Below are 15,497 nucleotides of genomic sequence, written 5' to 3'. Positions count from 1 at the left end.
GATGCAGAGCAGAATCCTTTGAGACTGCGAGTCTGCTGGCATGGCCTTTGTCTCAGGCTGCCAAAGAAAGGCATGGGCCACTGGTGTGTGATCAGGGCGACCGGGTGTGTTCCTTGGTGATAGCAGATACACAGAGGAGAGACTGTCCCTGATGCCAATGGAGGACATTAACTTCATTCCATCATACTTTTTTTAAAAATAGATTTTTGAACATAATTACATACAATTCAGACAACAAAAAAAGTACAAAGCAAAAAACTAGTCACATCATGCGCAGTTGTACATCCAAGGATGTTACAGGGAGAACAATACAAAGAACAATCTGTAAATGACCAGTGAGATACATGTAATCTTTGTAGGATCACTAGTGTCGTAGAACTCCAGTCACATAAACCCAGGGGTATGGCAAAGGAACCAACTCCATTCCATCATACTTGCTACAAGTGCCCTCCCCTCCTCCCTGAACTGAAAGTGGTCTCTCCAGATGGAATATGCTGCCAATGCTGACACAGGCAGGGGTGGTTGTGGATGAGCATGTCTCCTTCACACAGCCCTACGTTTGTATGTCAATGACCTGCATCCACAGGTATTCCCCCGCCCAGCAGAGGAGCGTTCATCTGGTGAACATATTGACATGGACCTGGTGATCATCAACAAGGGTAGACAAAGGTGCCTTCTCGTTGTGTGCATTAACTAAATTACATGATCTAGGGTTACAATTTCGTGTGTGAATACGAATGGGGTCTTTTTTGTTGAAACGTGAGGGTTGAAATTGCTGACATCGGCAAGCCCCATCGCGAAGCCGCTGTGAATCAGGGGATCCAGACCATGAGAGAGCAGCGGGCGCGTGCCGGGTAGTCTGTTCAGTGTGACCGATCAGGCCACAAACGAGAGCGCAGCATTGGTGCTCGCTTGCTGCTTTTGCCACAGGCCGCAGACTGCGAATCAGGACACGAGGACAAAGATGGCGCTGCACAAATGCGAGCAATGGAGCAGCAACAATCTCAGAGTGGGGGTGCAGACCATCAACATCACTTCACTGTAAGGGTCCAACTGTTACTCAAAGAGTAGGTATAGCAAAGTGCCCAGACACATATAGCGCGGGGAGTGCGAAGGGTCAGATCTTTCAAGGGTATCTAGGACGCTGCAGCACCTTCGCACCTCTAGTTCCACTGCCAGCCACTGTATAATATGAGGTGCAGTCTCCCCTTCACATGTATACGGCCACAAATATACATACTTTTGTACCCCTTAATGGAACTGGCTTGACCTACATAATGCAGGTTAAACAGTAATATAGTGCAGTTCACATTATGGTTGCTATATGTTTTTCATGATATCGCTGAGTCGTGGCCTGTCTGTTCCAAGAATGGAAACCATTGATGTATATACGCTTGTAGATGCCAGCCTCTGGAGAGTGTTGGAAGCCAGCCTCTGGGAAGCGTTGGGTGCCCACCTCTGGGGAGCGTTGGATGCCAGCCTCTGGGGCGTATTAAGTGTCAGCCTGTGGGGAGCATTGGGTGCCAGCCTCTAGAGGGCGTTGGATGCCAGCCTCTGGAGAGCATTGGATGCCAGCCTTTCGAGAGCGTTGGATGCCAGTCTGGATGCCAGCCTCTAGAGAGCGTTGGATGCCCACCTCTGGGGAGCGTTGGATGCCAGCCTCTGGGGAGCGTTGGATGCCAGCCTCTGGGGCACATTAGGTGCCAGCCTGTGGGGAGCATTGGGTGCCAGCCTCGGGAGAGCATTTGATGCCAGCCTCGGGAGAGCATTGGATGCCAGCCTCTGGAGAGCATTGGATGCCAGCCTCTGGAGAGCGCTGGGTGCCAGCCTCTGGAGAGCGTTGGGTTCCAGCCTCTGGAGAGCGTTGGATGCCAGCCTCTAGGGAGCATTTGATGCCAGCCTCTGGAGAGCATTGGATAGCACCCTCTGAGGGCCTGGCACCCCTTTGACCATATTCCGAAGGGCCTGTAGTTTTTACCTGAAGTTACAGATACCAGGGACATCATTACCTTCCAAATGGGGTGTTACTGCGTATCAGGTGTGGAACCTATATAAATATTTTAGGGATTAATGAGGGAATCAATAACCCCCTGGTTATGCCCATCTCCCTGGTTAGTCTTCATCCTCACTTGGAATCTCACCCTAGGCTCCACCGCCTTAAAGCACCGGAAGTTCCTTATGAAAAACATCCACCCTGCAGACTTACCACAGAACTACTGGTCCGAATTCAACCGATAGCCGAATCCGGAGCACCTTGGCCATTGCTGGGAAGGCCCCTGGGAAGATTTGCAGTACCTGTCTTTGCTATTGTTCTCCTCACATGGGAAAGGGGCAGAAACATCTCATAGTTTGCAATGTAAGTGCATTCCTATGGATTAGATCTCAACAAATTATAAGCTAATTTTCCAATGGCCCTGTCTCCTATTAACCCTTTGCTGGCGTGTCCATCCTATCTGGAGAGCAGCCTTCTGCTTTTCAACAGCATTTACCCTACAATAAACCACACCCATCCGTGCCTTAGAATGCCAGTGTTTCTGCCCAGCCTTCCCAAAAAGAAGATGCGGCAGATTAAATGAATGCAACAATAAACTCTTCTGACCTTGTAGCCGCTGCAGGTCAGTCCTGCGTTCCTTTTAGCCAGCACGCATTTCATCCGCAAGAAGAAGGACCGCTCCATTTCGTACTCTGAAAGCACAAGGAAAATTACTGCAATTGAGAGTAGTTATTTTTAAGGTGTAGAACAAACACATTCAAGCAGTTGTTTTTACAAACATTTTTATACCAGGTGCTGTAGATCTTCTTTTCTACTTTCTGGATAATGGAAATAGCTTCAATGTTCTGGAGGGATGTATGACGTTACCACGCATACCATTACCACGCATACCATTACAACGCGGTATTTACAACGCATACCGTTACAACGCATAGCGCTTTGAGGTGCTGGATAGTGGTAAGTATAATTTTATATTCCAACTCCAGTCCCCGTGGACACTAGGGAAGGTGTTGGATATAAAATTAAACTTATTCCCTATCCTAGAGCGCCCCCCAGCGCAATGCGTTGTAATGGTATACGTGGTAATGCCTGCGTTGTAAGTGTAGTGCGTGGTAAAAAATGCGTGGTAAACGTTGTATACCGTTCTGGAGAGCAAAGAAGATGGTGGCGTTCTCTGAAAAATATTGACTATAGTAATATTGATAAAAATTATACCTACGTTGTCTATAGCTCTCTCTGCAATGACTGTGACTTCAGAAGACTGTAAGTTATAGGTGTAACTTGTCATCTAAACCCTTCTGCCAACCCTTCAGAACCCTTTATGAAGGGTTTCCACACAAGATGCAGCCACATGAGCTGTCAATGTGACATTTTTGCTAAGGAATCCCAAGTTTTCTATTCGAAATTACACATACATGTTCATGATATCACTGGAAAACGTTGTAAGAGTCATTTCAAATATTTATTTTTTCATTAAATACGATCACAAAGAGCACTAAACACGAGGAATGCATGTGTTTGTTGATCATCTTTGAGAGTTTTAAGATGGTTTGATACCGGTTAACGTTTTTTTAACACTTTTGCCAAATTCATGGTTTATGCAGTTATGCACATTAACAAATCTTTTGTCACTTGTCTTGAATTCTGCAATTTGTTTACCTACTTTTAAAATTAGTGAACATCTTTAAGAAGATGCCCGAGTCTTCCACTTTTCCAAGCATGATGGATTATTGTAGAATAAATGGTTGTGCAGGTCATAATTCTTCATTAAAGCAACAATAAAAGTAATTGGGTTATTGGTTGACGGAGGTACCGTGAACCCTACTCAATCAGAAGCCACAATCCGTGGTAGGGTGAAGTCACAAGCAAACCGTATATTTACCTGTGCTCCACCCTCTGGTAGCTAGGCGCAGAGCAGTCAGTCTTAATTTAGAGGCAATGTGTAAAGTATTTATGCAGCACTTCAAACAAGGATTATGTGAAACACAACACAAGAAAAGTCCTACACCAATTTAGAACAATAGAGTAAAATGTAATACATAATTTAAGACCAAAACAACAAAAATCCAATCAGCAGAACTGGAGATATGCAATTTTAAAGATTTAAAAGATTAAAGCATCAAAAAAGCACAAAGCACCAACCGTGGATCTCTGGTTGCACCGGACTGGGACAAAGTCACAAGTTCAGGCCAACTGTGATGGCGCGTGGCCGGCTACAGGGACCCAGTTAGGGGCGCTGAATAAAGTATCTTAAATCCTGTTTGTGGAGCGTTGTGAGGTCCTGCTTAGAGGATGCTTCATTCAGCTGAAGCAATGCGAAGTCCTGGTGTGGCAATGCTTCGCACAGCAGCAAATCGGGGAAGCTGCGTGACTTTGATGAGAGTTCCTATATCGTAGTCATGGGTGGATGAAGATGATGAGGGGCTTGTGATGCAAAGTCCTGTGTTGAGAATGCATTTCACACCAGGTGGTTCTGAAGAAGCTGCGGGGTTTGCGATACAGAGTCCTGCGGAGTCATCGTGGGTATTGTTGATGAGGGGCTTGCAATGAAAATTCCTGTGTCGGGGATGCGTCCCACAGCGGTTCTGATGCGAAGGTTCTGTAGGATGATACGTCGCACTGTTGGCCCGATGAGAAGTTTCGGGAGGAAATGCGTTTCATTCCGTCAGTTCTGCTGGGACCACAGCTGGGCTGGCAGAGCACCTTCAGGGTTAATTCCAAGGGTCCCAGACTTCAGGACTAGGGTGGCAGTACTTGAGAGGGTAGGACTCACAGCAGACGGAGTCCAGGTGCTGGGATTAAGGTGGTTGGAACCTAAGGCTCTGGTTAGAAGGCCAGCCAACTAGCCCCTGGAGTCACTCTGGTGGTCCTCGGTTCAAGAAGCAGATTCAGCCCTTCATTCAGGCAGCAGTCATCAGGGCAGCAGAGTGGCAGTCCTTACTGATGAGCAGCACAGCAGTCCTACTTCTGAGGGTCCCCACAGGTCCTGATGTGCATTGCAAAGTTTGGTCTAAGGGTACAACATTTATGCCTGTTGCCCACTTTGAAGTAGCAGAGGGTTGTACTCCCCCTGAGGTGCCTGGAATTTCCTTCCTCTTTGCCCTGGCCCCAGATTGTTGGGGTCACAAAAGACCAGTGCCAAAACCTTTGTGAGAGTGCTCAGGCAGAGCCTCTGTGATGTGAAATGTGGTAGGTGACAGCTCTCCACCTCATCAGCCCAGAAATCAGCTCAGTGGCCCATCCTGCCAACACATATTTTCCCTTTGTCTCACTGTCTGGGACCAATACACAAAGGCCAACTGCCAGCTACACCTAACCATGAAACCCAGGCCGGCTACAGGACAGACACAGGAACAGTACCTTGGATGGAGCAAAGCGTCGACCCCGAGGGCTCGATGCATCGATCTTTTCCACACAGTCGAGTCGCTGCTTCGCCGTTGAGCTTCGCTGAGTGAAGGCAATGCGAAATCGAGCAACGCAGAGCAATGACGTTGGGCTGCCCGGAATGTAGAACTGCTGTTGTCAAACAGCCTCTGCATTAGCATCGAGATGCATAGATTCTGATCATCACAGTGGTAAAGATGATGCATCGGTTTTGAACGAAACACCTGCAGAGCCCACTTCTGATGCCCAGAACTTGGAGAGGGCACCTCAGGCAAGGTTAGGACTCGCAGAAGGCAGAGTTCAGCAGCACCAGCAGGATTATAGCAAGTCCTTATATGGTTGTGAGTGTTGAATTAAGACCTGTACCTTTTGGCTCACACTTGATTGTTTTTTCCTTGTATGCGCTTACTTTCCCAGCGGGCTTGAGTTTTACCAAGGCACCGAAGGACAAGTGATCAGTTGACACGGGGTCCCATGTATGGTTGCCGGTACGTCCGGATGTGGCAATCATAAGGTAATTTCTTGGCCCTTATATCTATGGGTTATGTGTGAGTGACCGCCAATACAAAGCCGCAGGCGAGGGGTGTTTATGATTTCACCTCTGTGTTCTGTTTTATTCCTTGATACAGGTCCGAGACATATATATAAGTGTGATGATTAAGAACCCCAGACTGCCCTGATGAAATTGCTGAATGGAGAGTAATGAAACATGTCGGCACTTTGAACTAGTATGGTATATGAAAACCCATTTTTTATCTGGAAGGCTTGCAGCACCAAAATAAAGATAGAGAGCTAGCAACCCTTACCATCAACCTTTTTAGATTTTGGTTGCATTTAAAACATTACTTTATTTATTATAATTCTTTTTTTGGGGTCATATGTGCACTGGTACACTATTTACAAAGGTGCACTCTGGTATTGGTTATTTTCTTTACATACCACTATTAGTATTTATGTCATTTTTTCACACTGTACACAGAGAGAGTGACTGATGATGAGAAGTAGGTATACTGGGCATTGTTAACCAGGAACCCCCTCCGGAGTTACGACCGTGAGGCGCTCTCTCTGTGCTCACACATTTTCTGTGGCACTGGGACCTGTTTCTGTTTTGCTTTAAATTCACATCTTTGACCCATGAGTTTAGTGTTAATTAACACACTTGGGGGATCTAGATGACTCATCAGATTATCCCTGTTGGTCATTGAATTTTTGATGTAGTAGCAGTAGGTAAGGCGTATTTTGTTTACAGTTACTTAGGGCCAACCTTGGAGTGACATATGAAAGAAAAGGGATGATTAGGGCTTGGCAAGTAGTTTTAAATGTGAAGTTGAAGTGGTAGTAAACTGCACACACATGTACTGCAGTGGCAGGCCTGAGACAGGTTTGAAAGGCTACTTCTGTGGGTGGCACAATCAGTGATGCAGCACACCAGTAGCTTTTGAGGTATATCCTCTGGGTATTTGGTATACCAGTTTACAAGGGACTTACCAGTACATCAAATATGCCAATCAGGTAAACACCAATGTCATCCTGTTTAGGGGAGAAGTACATACACTTTAGCACTGATTAGCAGTGGTAAAGTGCCCACAATCCTAAGGCCAATAAAAAGAATCAGCAAAAATGAGAGGCATAAGGCAAAACGTCCATGGGAAGACTACCCTCAGGATACCAGGTCTAACATAACTGCTTTCTAAAAGTGGCTTTTTCAAGATTGCGACTGAAATCCAATTTTTATCATTTTAAAGAGGGCTTTTAATGACCATTCTTTAGACACCAAACTCAATACTCCTATCTACTCCCAATTGAAAGCGATCACTTATTACATGTAATAAGGTAACATAATGTTAGCCGATGGGAGAGGTCAACCTTGTAATAGTGAAAAGGGAATTTAGGAGTTTTTCACTACCAGGACATGGAAGGAAGTAACTTTAAAAATGTCACAAAATAGTTGCAGTCCAGTACCGGAACACCAGTAAGATATTATTATGGTGTTGAACTGCCACTGGACAGTCAACCTCTACCTACTTCTGTGAGAAATTAGGTTGTTAGTTGACTGGGGTGTGAGCCCTGGTCAAGCAACAGCCACAATACCAGCAGGGTGAACCACAAAAAGTCACTAAGTTAACCTTCTCTTAACCCTAGGTAGCTTGGAACAAAAAGCAGTCAGGCTTAACTTTGAGGCAATCTGTAAAGTATTTATGTAGCATACAAACTGTCATAAAGTGAAAACCCAAGTAAAATCCCATTCCAATTTAGAAAAATAGAAAAAAAGTTTAATAAATTATTGTACCCCAAAATGACAAAAATCCAATCATTACAACCGGAGTCATGAATTTTCAAAGTTTTTAGTAAAAACAACTGCCTAAAAGATCAAAGTGCCAACCGTGAATGTCTAGTTGCATGAGACTGGGTTAAATTTGAAAAATATGCCGACCGTGATGAAGCGCAGGTCGGAAACCAGAAGTGTATTGGGCCTGATCGGAGCTTGCCTTTGGCTTAGAAGAATACATAAAAAATAGTTCTGAGGTGGTAAAGTTCAGTGGGTAAAGGCTGCAGGGGGGTCCGAGGAAGAAGCAGCATAATCGAAGAGCCGCTGGGCAGAGTTACAGTGAAGATTTTCTTAGTCTTCTTTTTTAAGTAACACATCTCCAGCGGGACAAGGCTGCAGCCGAAAACAATTCCAGGAGGTCGGATGCCCTTTTGGTGAGGGACAGGTGAACAGGATATGCTGTAGCAGGAGCAGGTATGAGGTCAGGCCGACCAGCCATGTGCCTTGGCGGATCAACGAGTAGGTTGGTCCTGATCTTCCTTTGGTTCTCAGGACAGTTATTAGTATTAGACTTTGGCTATCTGGGCACCTTTAGCACCACAACCAAGGGTCCAGGTCTGGAGAGACACAACTTGAGGGATCAGGACTCACTCAGGTTGGTTCAGGTGCAGGTTCAAGAAGGTGGGAGCCTGTTTTGTCCCTTTAGCTCCGATCAGGAGGCCAGCAAACTAGCCCTTTGAGTCACTCTGGCAGTCCTGGGTTCAGGGGAACATGTAGAGCTCATTCATTCATGGCAGGCTCTAGGCATCAAAACAGTAATTCCAGGTGCAGCAAGCCAGTCTTGTGGAGTACACAGAAAGCCACAACAATAGTCAGTCATCTGAGAGTCCTTCCGTAGATCCAGAAAGTGAAGTTAAGAGTGGGTCTTCAGGCCCTAATTTTATAACTGGGGCCACATTAAACATGTGGCATTTTCCTTCATTGCACCGGGCGCATATTTATAAAGGTGCACCTGGTCCAATGAAGGAAAGTGTGCAGCATTTTTGACGAATGTGCTGCCCCCAGGGCAGCAGTGAACTCCTGCTGCCCTGGGGGCAGCGCATTCATGTGAAATACGGAACAATGCAGCGGTGACAAGACCTTTGTGTGAAGGCAGAGCACAGCCTATTCAGTTGCTAGTGGGGCTGTGCTCAGCTCCAGCACCCCATCCTGCCAGCAGATGGCCGATTCGGGCACACCTAATCCCTCTATTGTGTGACTGTCTGGGAGGAATTTACAAAGTCTAACTGCCAGTTACACCCAGACATGTGACCTTGGAAAGGATGCAGGCATCAAAAGGTATAGAGAAGGAAAATGCTAACATGCTAAAAAAAAGGCATTTTACAAATTGCTATTTAAAATCCAATTTTACTATTATATAGGATTTTTAATGACAATTTCACAGATACTAAATGTGAAATGCTTATTTGTCCCTAATCAAAAGTTTACTTATTAAATGTAATATGGCAACCCAATGTTATCCTATAGGACAGGTAGGCCTCACAGCAGCAAAACACAAATTTAGGAGTATTTCACTACCAGGACAGCTTAAAAAAGTACCTGCCCAACCTTTTCATTACAATGCATCCTGCCCTATAGGCTACCTAGGACCTTCCTTAGGGGTGAAGTATATGTAATAAAAGGGAAGTTTAAGGCTTTGAAATGGGATTATACTGTCAAGTCAAATTGACAGTTTAAAACTGCATTCAGGCTTCAATGGCAGCCCTGGGACATGTGGTGCACAATACATGCTCAAGACCCACTAGTAGCATTTAATTTATATGCTCTGGGTGTATGGTATACTGCTCTACAAGGGACTTATAAGTAAATTAAATATGCCAATTAGGTGTAAGTAAATTAAATATGCCAATCAGGTGCAAACCAATTTAACCAGGTTTAGGGGAGTGAGGACTAATATTTTAGCACTGGTTAGCAGTGGTAAAGTGCACACAGTCTTAAGGCCAGCAAAAACAAATTCAGAAAAAAATGGATGGTAAAGGCAAAACGTTTGAGGGTGACCCCGCAGAGAGGGCCATGTCAGACAACTTCCTGTATAGTTAACATGTCGAAAACTTGGGGCACTGTAGCAACTCTTCACACAATTACAGTAACCTAATTTCAAAGTGTTGCTTTTATGATTAACCAGAAAAGCAGCATAGAAAAAACAAATGCCTTAGTCAGCACAAACACACTCAACACAGATGGGGCCCCAAGTCCTATCTGTGCAAGTAGATGAAATAACATTAGGAAGGCTTATACACAAATCCTGAATCTGTTAATTGTAGTTTTGCAAAGGATTTTGTGATTCTGTTCCCATTAACTCATCAACATATTCAATGGATGTGTGGTTCTACCTGGACCTTTTGTGGCCCATATGTGAATAATCTCTAACTAGAACACTGCTGCCTCTTCATTACTAACCCTTTCATCAAAAGTACAAACACCTACAACAAAGCACTTTGAATTACTGTTGACACATACAGCACAGGAAACTGAGATATAAACTGGATGGGGCAGAAGAGAGAGAAGGCTGAACAACAGTCAGTACTGTTTGGGACTAACTACATGTGATAGAATCACTGCCTTATTAAAACCGTCAACGCACTAAGCTTGGAGATGTCCAAATTCATCAAGTCTACCTGCAGAAACTGATTTCATTAAATGCATCCTGTGTACAAAACTAGAGTTAGTGAAAATGTATATTTCTGTGAGGTAGCAGTTTATTTTCTGTTAGGTAGCAGTGGGTAATTAAGGGTCTGTTGGTTAGAATAGACAATGAATAAACAGACACCATGAACCTCACCCAAAATCTCTTGCAAGGTAAATACATTTCACACTCTTTCTCTAAAGAGTATTTATTTTCTTGCAAACCTTTAAACGTTTATCCCCATGCAAATTGTCCTGCAGAGATGGAAAAGGTCTTCATTCTTTAGTGAAAGATCTGCACCTTTATTGAAAATGGAGGAAATATAGGCATTTATTTCGAGTAAGGTTGGCTGGTGTGAATTCCGGTACGTCACTGGAGGCTCTTCAGCTGACCCTCAGTCACGACTGCGCCCTTGTAGGCACTTACCTCCAGATGCATCAACAACCCAATTTGCGATTCCTTAATTGCGAAAAATACTGATTCGCTATTATGGAATAGCAAAATGGAATGCATCAAGAAATCACTAAAAAAATAGCGATTTCGTAGAATTCCTTAATTGAGACTCGCAAATTGCGAGTCACAATTAAGGAATACCTCCCCATTCAGTCCTATGGTTCTAGAGGCCCATAGGAATGAATGGGAAGACAATCTCAATTTGCGAATCGCAATTAGCGAATCGCAAATTGAGATTGTGATTTCAAGGGTGCAGGGGTGTCCAAAGGACACCCTGTTGCACCCCTGAAATTGATCTGTGCACATATGTTGCGCACACACATGCCCTTAGGGCATGTGTGTGCGCAACATGAAACTTTGAAAAATGCACTTTAGTGCATTTTTCAAAGTTTTTGCAAATTACCATGAAGTTGTACTTTATGGTAATTTGCGTGGCCTATTAGCGAATTCGCTATTTTTAAAACTTTCATGCATTGTATTTAAGGAATCTCAATTTGAGATTCCTTAAATGCAAATAATCGCAATTTAGCGAATTCTCAATTTGCGATGTTTGCATTTGGGATGATGCAACCCAAATGCAAACATACCGGTCGCAAAGGGGCAGATTCTGAGAATCTGCCCCTTTGCGAGCGGATTTTTGTTTGATGCATCTAGCTGTAAATGTTTGCTAAGCAGCCGACATGTTTAATGGGTCCATACAGCAACATTTCAAAAGGAGGAGTTTCTTTATTGAAAAACAAAATATAAATGTCATTGACATGCAGGGATCATGATCGCTGAGCATGTGGCGGTTATTTCTTTGCTTCCCTGCTCAAAACCGCTTGCTTTCCTGGCAAACATAAACAGGAAAAAAGTATGTTGGAACCTCTGCCCAAAATAGGGCAAAAGATATAAAGTATTTAGACAGATGACCCAATATCCGAAGGTCTGTTGGTCAAAGATTTGTACTGGCAGATAAGAAAATAGAATGGTGAAACTGCAAATTTGGTGGATCGAGTATAGGGCAGGTTTTTGAGGGAGTATCTATGCCCCTTCAAACCCTAAATGAGATCCACAGTCATTTTAACAAGAAATTTGGAATACCACAGATCAAAGTGATAGTCCTAGTTAAAGGTTACTCTTTATAAAGACCAATGGCTAGAGTAAGTTTGACATGGAATTATTCAGTTGTTGTGATGTACAGTGTATCACAAAAGAGGTAGCGAAAGGTTTATTTCGCCAGGTAGAAATGGCACTTTAAAATGGCACACAAATGCTGCAATGGCAGGCCTGAGGTATGCATGTTTAAGGGGCTACCTAAGTGGGTGGCACAGTCAGTGCTGCATGCCCTCTAGTAGCATTTAATTTACAGTCCCTGCGTGCAGGTAGTATCATTTTACTATGGACTTACAAGTAAATTAAATATGCCAATTTAGAGGTAAGCCAATGTTACCATGTTTTAAGGAGTGAGCACATGCACTTTAACACTGGTCAGCTGTGGTGAACTGCACAGCATTCGAAGGCCAACAAAACCGAGATCAGCAAAAATGGAGGAGTAAGCGGAATAATGTGTGGGAAGATCAACCTAAGGCTGACAACTCCTCTTACTTGCAGTAGCTTTCTCCAGGATCTTTTAACATAAGCTTTTAGGAGTCGTCACTGTCAATTGTCCACTTCCTCAGAAATTTACAGTTGGACTCCCAACCACACACTCTAGTGAAGAAAGCTCTCTATAGGTGACAGGAACAATCCAGCAGGGAATGTTGCAATCACAAAAGAAGAACATCAGATTGATAGAAATGGCTGAATGAAGAGTACCATTAAGATATGAAAAAACAACTACCCCTGTTTTTGTTGGGTGCACGGGTGGAATTTCTATGCCTGGAAAAATCTCAGGTGTGTTTCCATTTTGACCTTAATATTAACTATAACTAAGCAGATTTTCCACGAGCCACAAATCACTAGCTTTGGGTTAGGCAAACTCTCTGAAACATATGATATTTATGTGCTTAAGCAAAATAACCTTTCAGAAATATGTTATCTGTTGGAGAATGCTTTTCTTAGGGCGAGAACCCTCACTCAGACATGAGTGACATGCTTTATCATAGGATTCCCTCTTCACACCTGCACCTCAAGGTGCTTGGTGTGGGCTACAACTCTCTAAAAGGGAGGCGCAGAGGTGTTTTGGGTTAGAAGAGTAAAGATGTTTAGGTGAGGTGCCGAGTGATTAAGAAAAAAACTCTCTCCTGGTAGGTGAAAACTAAATGTTATTCTGGTGCATCTAGTGCGCAGGATTAAAGAATGACAGGAAGTTTGGAAAAAATACTCCATATAGTACTTTTAGGATGTGAGATTATCAACCTCAGATTATCCCAGATGGGAAATGATTCTAAGGTTTTTGTAGACAATTCAGAGTTTAAAATAATATGGGTTTACAGAAAGAATACATTTTTCTGTGGTTAGAAAAACCATGGGGCATATTATCAAGCCTGTGCGCTAAAATTATCGCCGCTTTATCGGCCGAAAACGGCCGATAAAGCGGCGATAATGGGCTTGATAATATGCTCTATCGAATTCCAATCGAAGCACATGTTAGATGTGAAGACATCTAACATGGGCTTCGATTGGAATTCCACAGAGCATATTATCAAGCCCATTATCGCCGCTTTATCGGCCGTTTTCGGCCGATAAAGCGGCGATAATTTTAGCGCACAGGCTTGATAATATGCCCCCATATTATAGAAATAGGAGAAGCTGCAGTGGTCATCCAATCAAGGAAATTAGAGACAGAAGAAAAATCTTAATGGAGCGCTAGGCGATGTTTGAAAGAATTTAATCTTGAGATTCAAGAATTCAAAGAGTACACCTTTAGCTCAATAAATCAGAAGTTGGAAAATAGATGTTAGACAATTGTAACAAGAAAATGGTATTTGTACATCTTAAAGAAGATTATTATTCAAAAAATCATAATCAGTGAAAACCAAGGATATGTTGTCATCGTAAGTTGTAAAACTTTGACATACTGGCTCATGTTGCTCTGGCAATGATGCAAATGATCCAACCTACATCTCTTCTCAAAGCGAGATAAGATGAGGTAGTAGGGAAAAAAGCTTTTTCTGCAAACGAGGCCAATGAACCCATGGTGGTATCAGAATCAAAAGTCCCAATGGGAGAGTTTGCAGACACACAGGAGTTGATATACGCAAAGCTGTGCTGTTGAATTCATCATCATATTCACTGTTGACCCTCAAAACAACTTTCATAAACAAAAGCCCAAGTTTTGTACTAATGACTATTCCAGATTATAGAACTGCTCAAGCTACTTTTGCCATGACTATTCCAGAATATAGAACTGCTCAAACTATTTTTTGCCAAAAGCACACCTGTGCCCAAATTATTTAACTGGCTTATGTGGGCAAACCATATCTATTTTTGGCTCTAACGGTACTAACACACAGATGTCTACCTGTCATTTATTCTAAATTGATTTGCTTAAATATAGACATAACGCTCTAGATTTGCTAGTCATCTTATTAATTAACTCTGTGTAATAAGACTTAAGTCAATGAAGCTTCGGGATAAGGAGCGAGAAGTAGTTATCTACAATGCTGTGTATTATAAAGAGGCTGTTCTTGTCCAGGTTCACAACAAAGTGCATCACAGAACGATCAATTAGAACCTGAATCATGAAATCTGTTCTTTTTTTATTAAATAATTTCTTTATTAAAGTTTTACAATATACAGCCATAACCCTATGACATACATGTTGTACAATAGCCGACAGCAAAGTGTTAGAAACAATATGTATCATGATTATCAATCCACCCTTACTGAACACAAACCTTGTAAGCCCAAGTCATCTGACCATTCCCCCTCCGATACAACTTCATCACATCCCAAGTTCTGATGAAGTACAATAATACCAATCCTCAACTGCTCTAGGGAGTAATGTTCATGTCTGCCTCCGAGTCTTCTCCCTCTATGAAGCTATCCAGCAACTCCCCAATACAATTGAGTGATAGTGTGTTGGGTTGTTCCTGGTTGTAGGATGGCTTGTAGGGTATGTGTCGGGACAGGAGTGGATGGAAACTCCGCCCATATTTCCCTAGCCGTTTTTGCTAATTTGGCATAACGGAGGAACTGCCCCAGTCCCACCTCAAATACTTCCTGAGCTTCTTGAAAGGTAATAAATGTGTCCCCTGAATAAAGATCGCCCAAAGTATTGAAGCCTCCATCATACCATTGATTCATGACCATCATCATAATTATTTGGTGGCCTATATTCTAAGCTCTTTTGCAAATGGGGGTCTGCCTTTTATCACGCATGAATTCCTGATAGATGAGAATGCTATTCTCACAAAGTTCCAGGCAGGTTTCAGGAACAACATAAGTACAATTGACCAAGTTTTCAGATTTTGTTGCCTTATTTATGTAGCTTTTGTTGACCGTAGGGCAGCTTTTGATTTAGTTTTACGTGATCGTTTATGGGATTGTTTGCATATGTTGGGGTTACCGTCTTGTCTACTTCAACAGATCAAAAGACTGCATGATAACAACTATGCCAGAGTGCGTTGGGCTCTAAACGGGGAGTTAACTAAACCAGTCCCAATTAAGCGGGGAGTCCGCCAAGGGTGTGTGCTGGCTCCCACACTTTTCTCTTTATTTGTTAACGACATCCCAGCTCACGTAGAAGAGTGTAATAACGATTCACCTAAACTGAATGGAGAGAGGGT

The 15,497-nt window shown here is 43.2% G+C and overlaps 1 protein-coding gene across 4 annotated transcripts in view; it reads right to left on the bottom strand.

The window, feature by feature from the left end:
- Positions 1 to 15,497, bottom strand: part of SIM2 (SIM bHLH transcription factor 2) — a 635,950-nt gene that overhangs the window by 97,335 nt on the left and 523,118 nt on the right. For all 4 annotated transcript variants that reach the window (XM_086933518.1, XM_086933519.1, XM_086933520.1 and 1 more), the window contains exon 5: positions 2,600 to 2,685. In XM_086933518.1, coding sequence (XP_086789644.1) covers positions 2,600 to 2,685 — 86 coding nt within the window. The remainder of the gene's footprint in view (positions 1 to 2,599; positions 2,686 to 15,497) is intronic.

The sequence above is a fragment of the Lissotriton vulgaris genome, chromosome 8 (assembly GCF_964263255.1).
Source record: "Lissotriton vulgaris chromosome 8, aLisVul1.2, whole genome shotgun sequence".
NCBI classification, from domain to species: domain Eukaryota; kingdom Metazoa; phylum Chordata; class Amphibia; order Caudata; family Salamandridae; genus Lissotriton; species Lissotriton vulgaris.
This window is presented reverse-complemented; position numbering and strand designations above follow the sequence as displayed.